General features: G+C 39.9%; 1 protein-coding gene and 1 long non-coding RNA gene across 9 annotated transcripts in view; one reads left to right on the forward strand and one right to left on the reverse strand.

Annotated features, from left to right (window-relative positions):
• Positions 1 to 15,262, reverse strand: part of LOC105235545 — a 204,137-nt gene that overhangs the window by 135,301 nt on the left and 53,574 nt on the right. For 2 of the 7 annotated variants that reach the window (XR_004624302.1, XR_004624303.1), the window contains one exon: positions 893 to 2,240. The exons of the other annotated variants lie outside the window; for them this stretch is intronic. This is a non-coding gene — a long non-coding RNA (uncharacterized LOC105235545). Of the gene's footprint in view, positions 1 to 892; positions 2,241 to 15,262 lie in introns of those variants that run through there. 7 annotated transcript variants of the gene reach the window in all.
• C9 (complement C9) overlaps positions 1 to 15,262 on the forward strand; it is a 53,399-nt gene that overhangs the window by 20,325 nt on the left and 17,812 nt on the right. For both annotated transcript variants that reach the window (XM_002914666.4, XM_019794586.2), the window contains exons 5-7: positions 745 to 883; positions 11,652 to 11,918; positions 13,800 to 14,040. In XM_002914666.4, coding sequence (XP_002914712.2) covers positions 745 to 883; positions 11,652 to 11,918; positions 13,800 to 14,040 — 647 coding nt within the window. The remainder of the gene's footprint in view (positions 1 to 744; positions 884 to 11,651; positions 11,919 to 13,799; positions 14,041 to 15,262) is intronic.

Genomic DNA, 15,262 nt, shown 5'->3' on the forward strand with positions numbered 1-15,262 from the left:
ACTTCACAAAGAATGAACTGCTCCTTGTTCATACATTGCTTTTAGGTCTACAAATCAGACTTCACTTTTTTTAAGCTAAATAAGATTTCTGTTTCTGAATTAAAGCTTGCCAAATAAAAATACTTTGCTGAGAGGAAAGAGTAGAACTTTTGAGAATGCCTTGTCGGGATGCTGAAATTTTTGTATTTCCCCTTGGAAAGTATAATAGAAATAATATAAGCCTGGAGGGAATGAGGTTCTTGACAAGCAATGAGACAGCTGGAGGAAAAGGCTTAAGTTTAAAGAGAATGAGGAGAGAAAGAGCTCCAATGTTGATTCATAGATTAAAACTTACATGCATATGTTATACTGCCCCCCGAGATGCTCTGTTCTCAAATAATTTAAATACGTGGTGTTACAGAGTTGGCTCTGAGCTCACTAAGGGAGGTTAGCGAAGAGTTACAGCAGTGGAGTTAAGACTCTAGGAGCCAGATGGTCCCTTGCTCCCTAGTTATTGCATTTCTTTCATTGTGCCCTCAACAGTGCCCTAGTTGCCTGGAAGTTTATAAGGCCTTCCTAAGGTATGCTTGCTGCCAGAAACAGAAAGCAGAAGTGAGCAGACTCTTGCTTCTGTTCCTGATTATATCACGCATATATGGGGTGATGGGGACATGAGCCAAAGCTCTCTCTTTTCCCAGCTACAGAAGACTGCCTCACATTAGCTCCAGGGATCTCTGTATCTGATGTTACTCTGTTCATTTTCAGCATCAACATCTTAGGGATGGATCCCCTAAGCACACCTTTTGACAACGAGTACTACAATGGACTCTGTGACCGCGTTCGGGATGGAAACACCTTGGTCTACTACCGCAGACCCTGGAACGTGGCTTCTCTGGCCTATGAAGTAAGTCTGCTCAGAAGCAAACACATTGCTCAGCTTTTAGCTGAAAAGCCACTTCAATAAATGTAATACTAAACAATGTGAAAAGTTCAGTGGAATAAGAATCTGATGGGAATATAAGAGTGACTGAAGAAAGAAGAGTTGTAGCTTTGAGCTCTTTGGAAAACATATGGTGGTCTACAATCAACCCTCAGTAATGTGCCCTTGGTGATAGTTTTGGCAAATACCTAGACTCCATAAAAAGAACCATCTAAGATTCTGATAAAACTAAAAATTAAATTAATGATGACTTAAGTACACTGCTCATGCTATTTATGCTCATTTTTGGCTAGCCTACCAATCAAAACCCATCTTGACATCTGTTTTTTCCTCAGCATTCCCCTTGACAAAGCCTGCTTGACTAATGGGAGTGGCTGTCTTCATTCACCTCAAACCCCTCTAGCTCTTGTGAAACGATTTCTTAAAATGATTTTTGCTCTGACCTTTGCCACCCTAAACTTAATCACCTTCCTGAAAGTCACCTAGATTTTCTAGAACCATCCACAAACTGGACCATTCCATTTAAAAGATTAATATTTATCACCATTAGAGAGATTTTCTTTGGTCTAAGGAAGATTAAATAAAGAATAATAATTAGCTTATTCTGAACCAGGTGCTATAGTAATCTGTGTTTTTCAGTGGTTCCATTGGCGACCCAGAAAGTTCACTTTATTCAGTTTTCACAAAGTCCTTTATTGCTGTTGTCACTCTCAATGGTTTCCAAAACACATATACTTTTAAATAAATGTAGTTAATATTTATTTTATTTTTAACAATGTTGTAAAACAGTCCTTACCCATTGCAGCCTGAAGCAATCCTGCTTTCTCGTGAATCAAGGATTTTAAAGTCTGGACTATTTGACTGCCATTTCTTTCACATGTGACCACATTACCCCCCCCTTCATAGAATCATTTTCCCACAAATTTCAGGGAACATATTGGATTATTGATTTCTCCCCCTCATGCTTCAAAGAAGGTTTACCTTCTTTAAGCACATTTTTTTGAAGGGAAAATGATCAGCTTTCTAAAGGGTATTACGAATGTTCCACTCTCTTAAAAAAGAATACTCCAGAGATAAGGTGACCTTTGTCATTGCTGATGGAAGAGGGGTTGTTGGTGTCTTAACTTTATTTGGTTTTTAGTTCTCAGGTCTGCGTCATACAGTTTTCCTGTCTTCGTCACTGTGACCAGCCTCTTAGCTTCTCTGTAGGGGTAGGGATGGCTGTGAGTGACACGAGATGGTCGGGGCCGGGATCTTGCCCATGACTGATCTTGAAGCTGCATTCGAAGAGTAAATACACTGTTTTCTCTTATTTACAAACCTGGAAATAGACGGGTTTCTGTACTCAGTATTTTGGATTTTCCAAGGTGATGTATTGCTTACCCCGTATATTACTTACACCCCCGGGGGAGTTGGGAGCAACATCTCATAACCAAGCACATTAATATTTCTGCAGCAAAACTAACTGATGTTTACACAAAGTGGGAGAATGAAGACTGTAGTAACTTTTTATCAGTTCACGTCAGGATAATGCCTCCAAATGAGTTTTGGCATCAAGTTGATAAAAAAGCAGAGAGGGATTGTGGGCCTGGATGTTGAGTCGATGTTAACTGAGGAGGAGAGCTGATGGAGTTGGCTGGGGGCTTGCTGAAGTCCCCAGATCGCCTCCTTGGTACCACAACTGCTGATACTCGCCTCACTCTCCTCTGTGACGGTCTTGGGAAATAGCCAAATTTGTTTCCACCATACATAAAAGAACATGAGCTTATTCAGTGGAAATCTCTATTTTGATTTCTTAGAAAGACTTTTTCCTACACCTTCTAATATCCAATGGAATAGTTTACCTTCTTTTTTGTGTATTTTATTATAGTAACTGAAGGCAAAGAATGCATTTTATACTTCCTTATAGCTTGTTATACTAATACCCAACTCAGTATATGTATACATATGATACTCAACAAATTTTTATTGGATGAATTAATTTTTTAAATCCTGTCTTAGTTACTCATTGACAGTAATTTACTGTCTTTTATTTTTTGAAAGAATTCTACCAAACTATCAGTGTATGAGGAATATTTCTTAATAATGACATCTGACTCTGACCTCAGTGCCTCTTCTCTCAAACGTGGCCCTGGTTCTCTGGCTCTCCAGAACACACTATGTAGGTTGGAATCCCATCTAAACAGCAGTAAGATATCGGGTAATCATGCCTCAGTTCCTTCATCTGTAAAATAGAAATACTGATGCCCATTTTATAAAGATAAATCAGTCTAAAACACCTGGGAAGTCACTGGCACATAGCAAACACTCAGTAAATATTTGCTATCATTCTTTTCTTAAAGAATATAATTAGTAAAAGACTTTGCTACGATTCAATGTGTAATTAACAGTCACATTACAGGTCAGGGTTTACTGGCTATTTAATAAATCAGAAGAAGGAATAACTAAGAACCACTGAAGCCTGCAATTATGAGGAAGAAAACAAGGATGGTGACATGTACAAATCAGTTCCATTTCCCTTGTTTTTCTTTGGTCCTCTCCACTTTTGTTCTTGAAAGTAAAAATTTTTAAACAGATTTCAGGATTTCATTACCATTTTCTTTAACCCTGGGTCACCATGAATATGTAAGATTTAAGAGATCAACAAAGAATTGTAAAATGCACCTGGATTCTAATCATCGTTTCCACCCCACATCCTACCCAAATCCTGGGTAACTTTTATGTCTTGTGAACTACAAGTAACTTCTTGTTGCCTCTTAACTTCCTGCATCTGTTCTAGAACCACTCAAATCTGGAACCACATCCTTAGCCTGTGTTCACCAGAACTGTGCTGCCTCTGGCATTGGGAAATCCAACATTTAACCCTTTGCCTCACTGCAACTGGCCCATCTCTCAGCTCTCGCCCCCATTTATGACTACAAACATACTCTTGGACCCCATCGAGACCCAGCTCTTCAGCACTGGCTTTCCTCCCAGGCTATCTTGCTCCTCTGGTCTTCAATTCCTTCCTCTAATCAATCCAGATCCATTTTGACCATTCTTGATAATATTATCAATGTCCTTGCCATCTATTCCTTCTATAATCCAGAAACACTCCAACTTTAGATGAACCCTATTATTTTTCTGCCCCTCTTGTAAACTTGTACTGCTTAGAGAAAATCATAACGATATAAGAACTGGTGGCATTATAGCCTCACCCAGGGCCTCCACACAGCCCAGCAGGTCCACACACCTCCCCCCAGGCTGCAGTCCTCCCCAGTCCCGACAGAGGTGGTTAAAAATTTCCAGCAACCCCCTCAAGCTCCTCATCTGACCATTCTGATCTTGAGCTCAGTACATAGCATGAGCTTCAACTTGACAGAGACTACCCAAGCTTAGACAAGAACTTTCTAATGTGTTCTTCAAAGTTGTCCTTGTGTACAAACTTGCTTCTCACTCAGTCCACCCTTAACATCCTTCTGTTCTGTCTCAGTAGAATATGCCGGATTTTTCCATATGCTGGATTTCATGCCAAGTACCTTGCTAGTTATGCTCTTAAGCCTTATGTCAACCCCTCTCTCTCTCTCATCTTCTACCTTGCCTTAATATATAAATAAATACTTCAAGACTCTCATTTAAAAAAACACAAACACAAGAAGGAAACACCCATCTCCACATATTCTTCTTACCTACATTTGCTGTCTCAATTTTTGCATTTCCCATTAATTCCCTAACTATATTAGTTCCCTAGGGCTGCCATAACGAAGTATCACAGACGGGATGGTTCAAACAACAGAAATTTATTTTCTCACAATTTGAGAGGCCAGAAGTCTGAGATCAAGATGTCTTCTGGGTTGATTTCTTCTGAGGCCTCTCTCCTTGGCTTGTGATGCCATTTTTCCTATATCTCCACAGCCTCTTCCCTCTGGTCTGTCTGAGTTCTAACCTCCTCTTTTTATAAAGGCACCAGTCATATTAGGTTAGAGCCCATTTTAATGACCTCATTTCAATTTAATTAACTCTTTAATGATTGTGTCTCCAAACACCGTCACATTCTGAGGTACTTGGGCTTCAGACTTACCACATGAATTTGGGGGGAACACAGTACAACCCACAACACCAAATCTCTATTACCTTCTTGCTCAAACTGCTTTTGCCAAAGTCCATATTGATGTTTCTTTGGAGCTCCCTTTACTTAGGACAGCCCTTAAATATAGGTCTCACCGGAGTTCCCACTTTGCCTTGTTTCGCTGGTCTCTGCCTACATATTCTCCTTGGGTTGATTTCATTCCCTCCTGTGGCTTCAATTTTCACTTCTAACCTGATGGTTTACATAGACTGTATTTCCAGTGCATCCTTCCCCCCAAACTGGATACCTGTATAGCTAGTTACGTGCAGTCATCACACAGTTAACATACCCAAAGCTGACATCTACTCCTACACCCAGTTCCCTGATTCTTACTCCTGAATTCTTCACTTAAATGGATACAATGAAACAATGAAATAATATCTTCCTAATCACCAAATTCAAAATCTGGGAATCATCCCAAAGACTTCCTCTACAGACCCATCTCCCTCAAAGCCTACAATAGCCAATCAACCTCCAAGTTCCATTGTTTCATAATGTCTCCTGAATCTGTCTCTTCTTCTCCATTCCCACTGCCATCGCCACAGCTTTAGACATCTGTCATTTCTCAGCTGGGCTGCCATGAGAGTCTTCTTATCAGCTTAGGACCTTTAGTTTTGCTCAGTTTCAATTCATTCCACACACATCAGTATGAAGATAAGTGATAAATCTGGTCTTATCACCTTGCTGCTTAAATGGAGTGAGTGTTTCCCTACAGTCAGCAGGATAATAATCAATCTCTGTGGTAGGGAGAAAAAGGTCATTCTTAACCTGACTTTTGATTACCACTCCTCCCCCAGCTTTCTCCTCTAAATTCTCTGTTTTGGTTAAATGCCCCATCTGCAAATTAATGCAATAGCCTCTGCTTTCCTTTCTGTTCCAGGATTTATTGTGCTGCATCATACACACCCTAAGTCAAGTTTTCTAGTTATTGACTGTGGCCTCCTGAGAAACTAACATTGTGTTCTTTGCCAAAACAATGATTACTGAATTAATAAATAAACACATGCAGTATATTAACAATATTTACTTTAAAAAAGATATATTTATTTATTTGGGGGGGGGAGAGCGGGTGGGGAGAGAGGTGGAGGGAGAGGGAGAGAGAGAATCCCAAGCAGACTCCGGCTGAGACCCCATGCAGGGCTCAATATTATGACTCTGAGATCATGACCTGAGCTGAAAGGGAGACGGCTGTTCAGCCCCTGTGCCATCCAGGTGCCCCAGCCATCTTTTCTTTAAAAGCTAATGCTTCTAACGAAGGTAAAAGCCCGTAATCAAGTAAAGATTTCATTGGAATTGTCGTTAATGAACATTCCAACTGTACTTTCTCCTGCAACTTGAGTCCATTTAGAAATCCGGGCAGTGTATAGATGAGGCTTATTATGCACCTGCTGGTTTGTTTGTTGCATATGGATGTTTCCAAGGAACAATAAGACTGGTCTTGTAGAAACTGCTATTTTGTAAGGTACTATGGTCTATGATAAACTAATATGAGTTCAAATTTGGAATCACAGGCAGGAATCAAATAATGAAGGTGCTCATATCCATATTTAGTAATTTACACATGATCCCGAGCATGAGGGGGAGCCGCTGAGGACAGCAACATGGTCAAAGCTTCATTTTAAATCATTGTGTTTTGTGAACATGAATTTCAAAAGGACAAGACCAGAGAAGTAACCACAGAAGGAGGTTATTTTATGGTCCAAGAAGAAAATGATGGAAGACTAAACTGTATCTGTAATAGTAGAGACTGAAATGAAGAAATGAAATCCAGCATTTTTTAAAAATCTAGCATATTTAAGAACAAAGTGTTCAATGAATTGAAGTGTAGCGTATGGTCAATTGGCCAGTTCTGAATTAAAACTCCCTGGGTTTAAATTCTGATAAGTTCCTCCACTTACCATTTATAAGACATTAGGCAACTTATTTACCTACCTGAATCTCAGTTTCTTATCATAAAGTGGGGTGGTAATAATACATACTTAATAGATTTTGAAAAAATTGAATGTGTTAATAAGTGCAAAGTGCTTAAAACCATGTCTAGCCATAACAAAGGAAGCTCACCATGGATGTAAAGTATGGAGACAGAAAGTCAAAGTACACCCCCACTGGATGATAGGCCATCAAAAAAGACCTGGGAAGTCAGGGAGAGGGGAATCTGCCAAAGAAGAGTCAAAGTCAATTCCGAGAAGGAGATAATGATATGGATTTTGATAATTTTGAGTGTGAGGGTCTGTGGGACATCTAGATGGAGTGATCCTGTGAAGAGTACATTACGTGCGGGCAGAGAGAAGGATCTGAATTGCAGGCAGAAATTTAGGAATCATCAGCATACAGACGATCATCAAAATCTTGAGGGGTTGAGATCATCCAGGAAGTGTACAATGAGAGAGAAAAGAACGTAGAGAATGAAGTCCTAGAACACATTAACATTTAAGATACTAGCACAGAAAAATGATCTCTTGAAGATAATAGAGAAGAACCATAGTTGTTACCTATTACTAAATTTCAAATTACCCCAAAATTTAGTAGCTGAAGAGTTGGGAGTGTGGGGTTGGCTTTGCTCAGTACCTTGGCTGAGGGTGGGTCATGAGATGGCAGTCAGTTTGTTCTTTCCAGGTTCCTTCTCTCAACTAGTGAGAGATGCCTTTAATAATCATAATAAATAATACATGCTTTTATTATCTATCTGTACAAAGTCTTAGGTGCGTCTTTAACAGTTTTCCCTTTTTACCTTCTATTTCCGGCTCTCCCACCTTCTCCTTTTCAATGTGAACTCTGAAATATTTATTGGTTGTATTCTATCTCTTCCACACCCAGTTCCAGAAATAGTGTTTTTTTTCTTTTCAAGAAGCATCAGTTGGATAAACCATTAAACAGGAGAGCTTGAACTGACCCTTATAATATGCATGGCCTTCTGGAACACACAAATCAATTTGCCCCTCTCTCTAATTTCATCTTCTCCGTGTCTATTTATTTTGATTTTCGTAAAGAAACTTGCTTCTATCCTTGCATCATCCTGCTTTCTAGAATCTTGCCACTTGGCCTCACTTCAAGGATTTTTTGCTCTTTCTTCATGATGATTCCCAGTATTGGTCCATCTCTGACTGCTTGTCATTGAGCTCAGACTTCTTTTTGGAGTGACCCCACGTTCACTGTTTCAGACTCTACTCACTACTGTCATCCTAGCAGAGTCAGACAGGACCATTCAAAGGCCTCCTAACTGATACCCTGACCAACATTCTCTTACAACTGCCAGCAGTCCTCCACACTGCTAATTCATCTCTGCCAGTGCTTCTTTCTTCCTAGCCAGTCAGGATAAGTGCAGGTGCCTACAGATTACACCACCCCTCTCCTGCAGCCCATTAGCACACAGTAAACCAGGAAGAGCTTGACCTTCCTGGAGAGTTAGGGAGTGCTTTTCTGGTGCTATTTTGCTCAGCTCTGGCCCTTTTCAGCACTGAAGACTGAGTAGAATTGTCTTCGGTGGCTCCTGTTAGAGTAGGCAGTTACGTTCTAACAGGATACCTGGAAGTCAGCAACAAGGAAGTCATGGTCCACTATCATGAAGGTAAGAGGCCTATCCTGGCAGCACTCCACAAGAAGCCAGAGCAAACCAGACAGACCCAAGATGGCATGTGCCATGACAGGAAACTCCTGACCAAATTAGGGAGAAAAAGTGCAAAGCCCTGCTTCCTGCCCCAATAAACATTCCACCCCCTAGTTAACAACTGTCAATAAAAGATAGAAACTCAACCCCCAGAGTGCACAGCTCTCTCTCAAGCTCACCTGCTCTCCTATCTCGAGAGTGTACTTCTCACTGTAATAAACTTTCCGGTTTGTGACGCTCATCTACTGTGTTGAGTGTCTGTCCTCGAATTCTTTCCCGAGTCATGACCAAGAACCTTCAGGGACTCATTCCAGATGGGCTGGATTCAGGCCCTAGAGCCCAGGGTCTCCCCAGTTCACCCGGCAACAATTCCACTAGCCTTAGATCTCAAGGCAACAGAAATCCTATTCATTTTTCAAGGCCAAGTTCAAGGCAACCTGTTCCATGAGTCCTTTATTTTACTAGCCAGAATTGGTCGAGCCCTCTTGGGCAGGGTAGTATAAGAATTAACAGCTTGGCCCTAGAGTCAGACTTTCTGGGTTTCAATGCTAGCTTGGACAAATTTCCTAACCTATGTTTTCTTATTGGTAAAATGGGGATAATTGCAGAAATTATCTTAAAGGTGAGAAATTAAATGTTTTATTCTATGTAAACCACTTTTAACAGCCCCTGGCACAGAGTAAGCACTCAATAAATATTAGTTATTATTGTTAGCTGTATTAAAGTTAAGAAATTTTTGTTAGCATCTACTAAATGCCAGGCACTTTACTAAGTGGTGAGGCTATAGTGGTGTGTGGATAAGACAGACATGTTCCCTGACTTTTTGGATCTTACCATCAGAATGTCTATTAAATAAGTAATCATAAAATAAAAGGTTTTTCATTTTTTTAATTTTTTTAAGATTTAAGATTAAGGTTAAGATTTATGTTTTTGAGAGAGAGAGAGCCTGCAGGGGGTAGGGGCAGAGGGAAAGAGAGTCTTAAGCAGACTCCACACTGAGTGTGGAGCCCAAAGTGGGGCTCGACCTCAGGACCCTGAGATCATAACCTAAGCTGAAACCAAGAGTTGGATGCTTAACCAACTGCGTCACCGAGGCACCTTGCATTTTGTTTTATTTTCAAAGACATGAGAGCTTATAGAAAACAGACTTGTTAGTCTGTGGGATTAGGAAAACCCCTCCCCGCTAAAGAAGTGATGTTTAAGCTAAGACTTGAAATAGGAGTAGGAATTAACCAGGTCAAGTCATATAGAATGTATATGTGAGAGAATGTGTGTGTGTTTGGTTTATTGGGGGCGGGGGAGGCAGATGTCAGAGAACATTCCAGAAAGTAAAAGCAGCATAAAAGAGCCCTGTGGTGGGAAAAAGCATAGGGTATGGAAATAAAAAATGTGTCTAAGGGGCTGGAATACAGTCAGGGAGAGAATAAGTCTTGAAATAAGTCTAGTTTAGTTTAGACTTTATCCTAAAAGCAGTGGGAAGACTGAAAGATTTAAAGCAGGGAAGTGATGTGGTTAGGTTACTCATCCCCTTTATATCACCCCTTTACTCACCCACTTATCCCAGCATGCTTAGCTTTAATGAAAATTATACATATTGTAGTCATTCCCACTAGATGGTAACTTCAGCCTCCCTGTCTGAGTCCATTCAGGCAGGTATAACAAAATACCAGACACAGGATAGCTCAGAAAAACAGAAATTTATTTCTCACAATTCTGGAGATGAGAACATCAGAAGTTCTGGAAGTCTGAGATCAGAGTGCTAGTCTGGTTGAGTTAGGGCCCTCTTTTGGGCTACAGACTTCTTGCATCCTCATATGGTGGAAGGGGCTAGGGAGCTCTGGGGGGTACTTTTATGACAGCGCTAATCTCATTCACGAAGTCTCCTCCCAAAGCCCCCCCCCCACCATCACATTGGGCATTAGGATTGTAACATGTGGATTTTGTGGAGGGACATAAACATTCAGACCATAGCATTGCCTGAGCAGAACAGTCCCCCTCTGTATGCTAAGGAATCCGATCTGTGGGCTGACTGAAGAGATGGGTGGCTCCTTCTCAGACCAGGGTTACAAGATTATTACTGCAGAGGACCTCTAGAAAGAGTTTAACCACTGAGATCAACAAACCTCCCACTGATACATGACAATTGTCAAGTTGGCCAAGAATTCTTTAATTGAAAGTTTTCATTTTTAACTAGGCTGTTTAGTTCAGGTGTTTTTCTTTTCATGCAAAAATGAAAGTGGTAAAAAAAAAAACAGTCAAAAAATCTGAACATCGCAAAAGATTATTCAAGGAAATATAAGCCTGCGCCCACTCCAAATTTCCGTTTCACAGTTCCCCTTCTCAAGGGCAAACACTGCTTTGTCGATTTTTCCAGTAATTCTCTGTGCGCACAGAAACCTTTCTTCGCCTGCTTGCTTTCCTATTCTTTTTTTAAAATTTTTTTTTAGTTTTTTATTATTCACGTACGTATGTAGGTATGTATGTATTAACGGACAGGAGAGTATAAAGGTTGAGAGAGCACAGCTCAAGTCCTAACCTTTCTGCCTAAATTAATTAACATGTGTAAAGTATTCAAAGCAGTCCCAGCCCAGAAGCCTTCAGTCAGGGTTGGCTTTATCATTTCTCTCTTCCTTTCTTTTTTTACACAAATGGTAAGTATACTGTGCATCTGTTATGCAAATTGCTCTTTAATTATTAACATATTTACATTTGAAAGCTTGCTCTGTTCTAAGCCCTTCATATGCATTATCTCATTGCATTATCTCATAACAGCCTTTGGGCTAAGTACAGTGAACATCGCTTTTTCATAGACCAGGAACCAGACAGAGAGATCACTGTGCCCTGTCCTCAGAGTCACAGAGTCTGTATCAGAGCCCAGCAATGTCACTTCAGTGTCTCACTCTTAAATCCCTTGCTCAAATACCTTTCAAAAAATTGCTTGATTTTTCTTTCATCTGTGTTTATTTGGGGTGGTTTTTGCATGTTGTTTTTAACAGCATTTCATCATTCTCTTTTAGACGAAAGCCGATAAAAGTTTCAGAACTGAATATTATGAAGAACAGATGGAGGCATTCAAAAGAATTGTCCAACAGAAGACATCAAATTTTAATGCAGATATAACTTTAAAATTCACACCTATCGAAGCAATTGAAAAGTCTAAAAGTATACCTAAAGAAAGTCCTGACAAAAAAGACTCCAGTCTTACAAATGCTGAGAGTAAATTTCGATTTACATATTCCAAAAATGAAACTTACCAACTGTTCTTGACACATTCTTCTAAAAAGGTAAGACCAAACACAATATAGAGGATATAATGGGATATTTTTCAAACTAACCAAACTCCCTCTTTTAAGTTTAAGTGTTTGGAGCAGATAGAGTTCCCTGGAGAGAGAGAGAAAAAAAAATAATACTCAACAAATCCCCAAATACGTAGCTAGGAGGTCAGGAAGAAGAATGCTAACTGGAGAAGGGCCTCATGGGATCTGTACTAGAATAAGGGGGTGAGATGTTCGGTGGTGAACAGAGAACAAGCCTATTAAGAATTCAGAGCATACTTTTGGACTGAGACTGTGGTAATAGACTGTTCAATTTATGCCGTCTTCAGAATGACAATGAAGAGTCAGACTGAGGAATTTTGGTAATTGATTGCAATGCCTTGCGCTGATGCCTCTTTACTTACTGGAAAGCGTCTCTAACATAATGATGCCATGAAATTGTACACATTGCATATGACATTGGTCTGCTTACTTTGTAATCATAACTTTAATTTAAGCTTTGAAAATGTGTTTGTTTTTTAATATTTAATCCAGATTTAGAATTTTGTTTCATCACCTTTGAAATATACCAGAACGCTGGGATCACGCCCTGAGCTGAAGGCAGACGTGCTTAACCGCTGTGCCACCCAGGCGCCCCAGCTTTCATGTCTTAAAATGTTGTCTATCCTATCTTTGTTATCAGAAATTGAAAGGACATAGTGGAAGGAGCGGGGAGACCTGAGACGTAGGTTTGTGATTTGGGGCAAATAACTTGATGCCTTTGGATCAGAGTTTCCCATCTGCAAAATCGGGAGATTGGGCTGTATATAGAATGTCTACTTTTCCTTCCATTGCCAACATTTTACCATCAGCTTAGTGGGGTATAACTTACAAGTGATAAAATGCAAACAGCAAATGTTTTAAGTCTGTAGTTCCATTGAATTTTGACTTTTGTCTCCACCTGTGTAACTACCTCGTCAAGCAAAACATAGAACATTTCCATCACCTCAAGCAAATTCCCTCATGCCCTTTTCAGTCAATCCCCTACTGCCTGAGAGGCAACTACTCTTCAGATTTCTCTGACCACAGATGAATTTCACCTGGCCCAGAACTTCATATAAATGAGATCATACAGTACATACTTTTTTTTTTTAAAGATTTTATTTATTTATTTATTTGACAGAGATAGAGACAGCCAGTGAGAGAGAGAACACAAGCAGGGGGAGTGGGAGAGGAAGAAGCAGGGCTCATAGCGGAGGAGCCTGATGTGGGGCTCGATCCCAGAACGCCCTGAGCCGAAGGCAGACGCTTAACTGCTCTGCCACCCAGGCGCCCCATGTACATACTTTTTTTATCTGACTCTTTTCGTTCAGCGTAATATTTTTGAGATGGATTTATGTTGTTGCATGTATTGGTAATTTGTTCCTTTTTATTGCTAACTAGTATTCCTTTTTGTGAACATACCACAATTTGTTGATCAATTCTTCTATTTCTGGACGTTTGAGTGGTTTATAGTTTTAAGCTCTTCTGACTAACATTGCGCTAAAAGTCTCGTATGGATCTTTTTGTGGGCTATTTTGTCGCTGATCTCAGATACCTATGTAGAAGTGGAATGGCGGACCACAGGGTAGTTGTATGTTTACTTTTCTAAGATACTGCTAAGCAGTTCTCAACAGGGATCAGGCCACTCTACATTCCCACCAGCAGGGGATGAGAGTTCCAGTTGCTGCCCATTTTCATCAACAGTTGGGACTAATCACATTTTGAGTTTGCCATCCTACTGGGTTAGGTGGTCATCTAGGCTCACAGCTAAAACACTTATTGCCTGGGGAAGTTCTAAATTTTGTGATTATTAAATTTGCAATAGTGGTGATGAAACTCCTATTTTTATTCTTTTGTTCTACAACCAAGGAAAAAGTGTTTTTGCATGTGAAAGGATTAATTCATCTGGGAAGATTTGTGATGAGAGGTCGGGATGCCATGCTGACAACAACTTTCTTGGATGATATAAAAGCTCTGCCAGCTACCTATGCAAAGGGGGAATATTTTGCATTTTTGGAAACCTATGGAACCCACTACAGTAGCTCTGGGTCTCTAGGAGGATTCTATGAACTAATATATGTTTTGGATAAAGCATCGATGGAAGAGAAAGGTATACCTGGAAATAGAGTTCTAACTTCTAATGCTGTTTTAACCAATCATTATTCCTATTGCTAATCTCTTTCAATGGTTAAAGCTTTTAAAATAAAGTCCTATAACCTGCTCCTTTGAGAGAACTCTCTCCCTTTGGCATCTAAAACCCTATCGAACAGCAAATTGACTTCTATCTCAAACAAGATGACTTGGTCATGCACTGTTAAGAAATGCACAAAATTGTACTGTAACTTAATATTACTTGGTGATGCTATTTTCAGTGAAATACTATTTAAAAAGTGAAAAAAGTACAAGAGACATAATTTACATAATCTATTTCTTAATCAATAAACTGATTCAATTATATGTATGACACTTATCTTCCAAAGGATTCTTCAGTATTGGAAGGAAAATATTGTTCTCAATTTTCTTTTAGGGAGGAGGAAGAAAGTAATATTAAGATCATATAAGTCTAGTGTCTTAAAGGAAGGGTAGAAAATCAGTTTTACCTCATCTTATGACAAGTCTAATCATAGGGTGGTAGTTGAATTGGGTCTATGTTGAGTAGATTTCTGACCACACTTGAAACATGGAAAAAAGGCCATGGTTGATCATCAATGTCTGACACATGTACAGGAGAGGTCTGTGTACTACATAGTTACCATACTGGCCTAAAGCTTCATCTAAGCCTTCTAAGAATAAAGTAGATGCAAAGTGACTGTTTTAATAAGTTTTAATTATTTCTTTTGTGAGTCATTATGACTACTTATAATATTCCTTAAAGAAGAGATAGGTGCTAGCATATATCCTTTTTCTGCCCTCAAAGTTTTTCAGGGTGTCTCTTAGGGAGGGAAGTGTTGCCAAAAACTGTTTCCATGGCTCCTTTCCTGTAGCCTCTATCGGTGTCAAGTGAAGAATGGGATATGGCTATGAGCTTAGAGCCTGACATTGCCCCCACAGTTGGTAAGCACTTTATAGGTGAAACAAATATGACATGGCCAGAGCGAATTGCTCTTGATGCCTCAGTCTTGAGCAGGGAGAAGCACTACCAGGGGGAGTGGAATCTGAGGTTATTTGGCTTATACTGCCCTACAGGGCTATATCCTGTGAGGTAGAATAATGAAGTCTCATGAGTCCTGCCTGGTAGGCTATTTTGATAGATATCACATGGGTGGGGGGCACAAGAGGACTGTGTCTTAAGCAACCTGAAAATCAGAAAAGAAAGGATCAGCAAGGATAAT

This window comes from Ailuropoda melanoleuca, chromosome 3 (genome assembly GCF_002007445.2).
Source record: "Ailuropoda melanoleuca isolate Jingjing chromosome 3, ASM200744v2, whole genome shotgun sequence".
In the NCBI taxonomy this organism is placed as follows: Eukaryota; Metazoa; Chordata; class Mammalia; order Carnivora; family Ursidae; genus Ailuropoda; species Ailuropoda melanoleuca.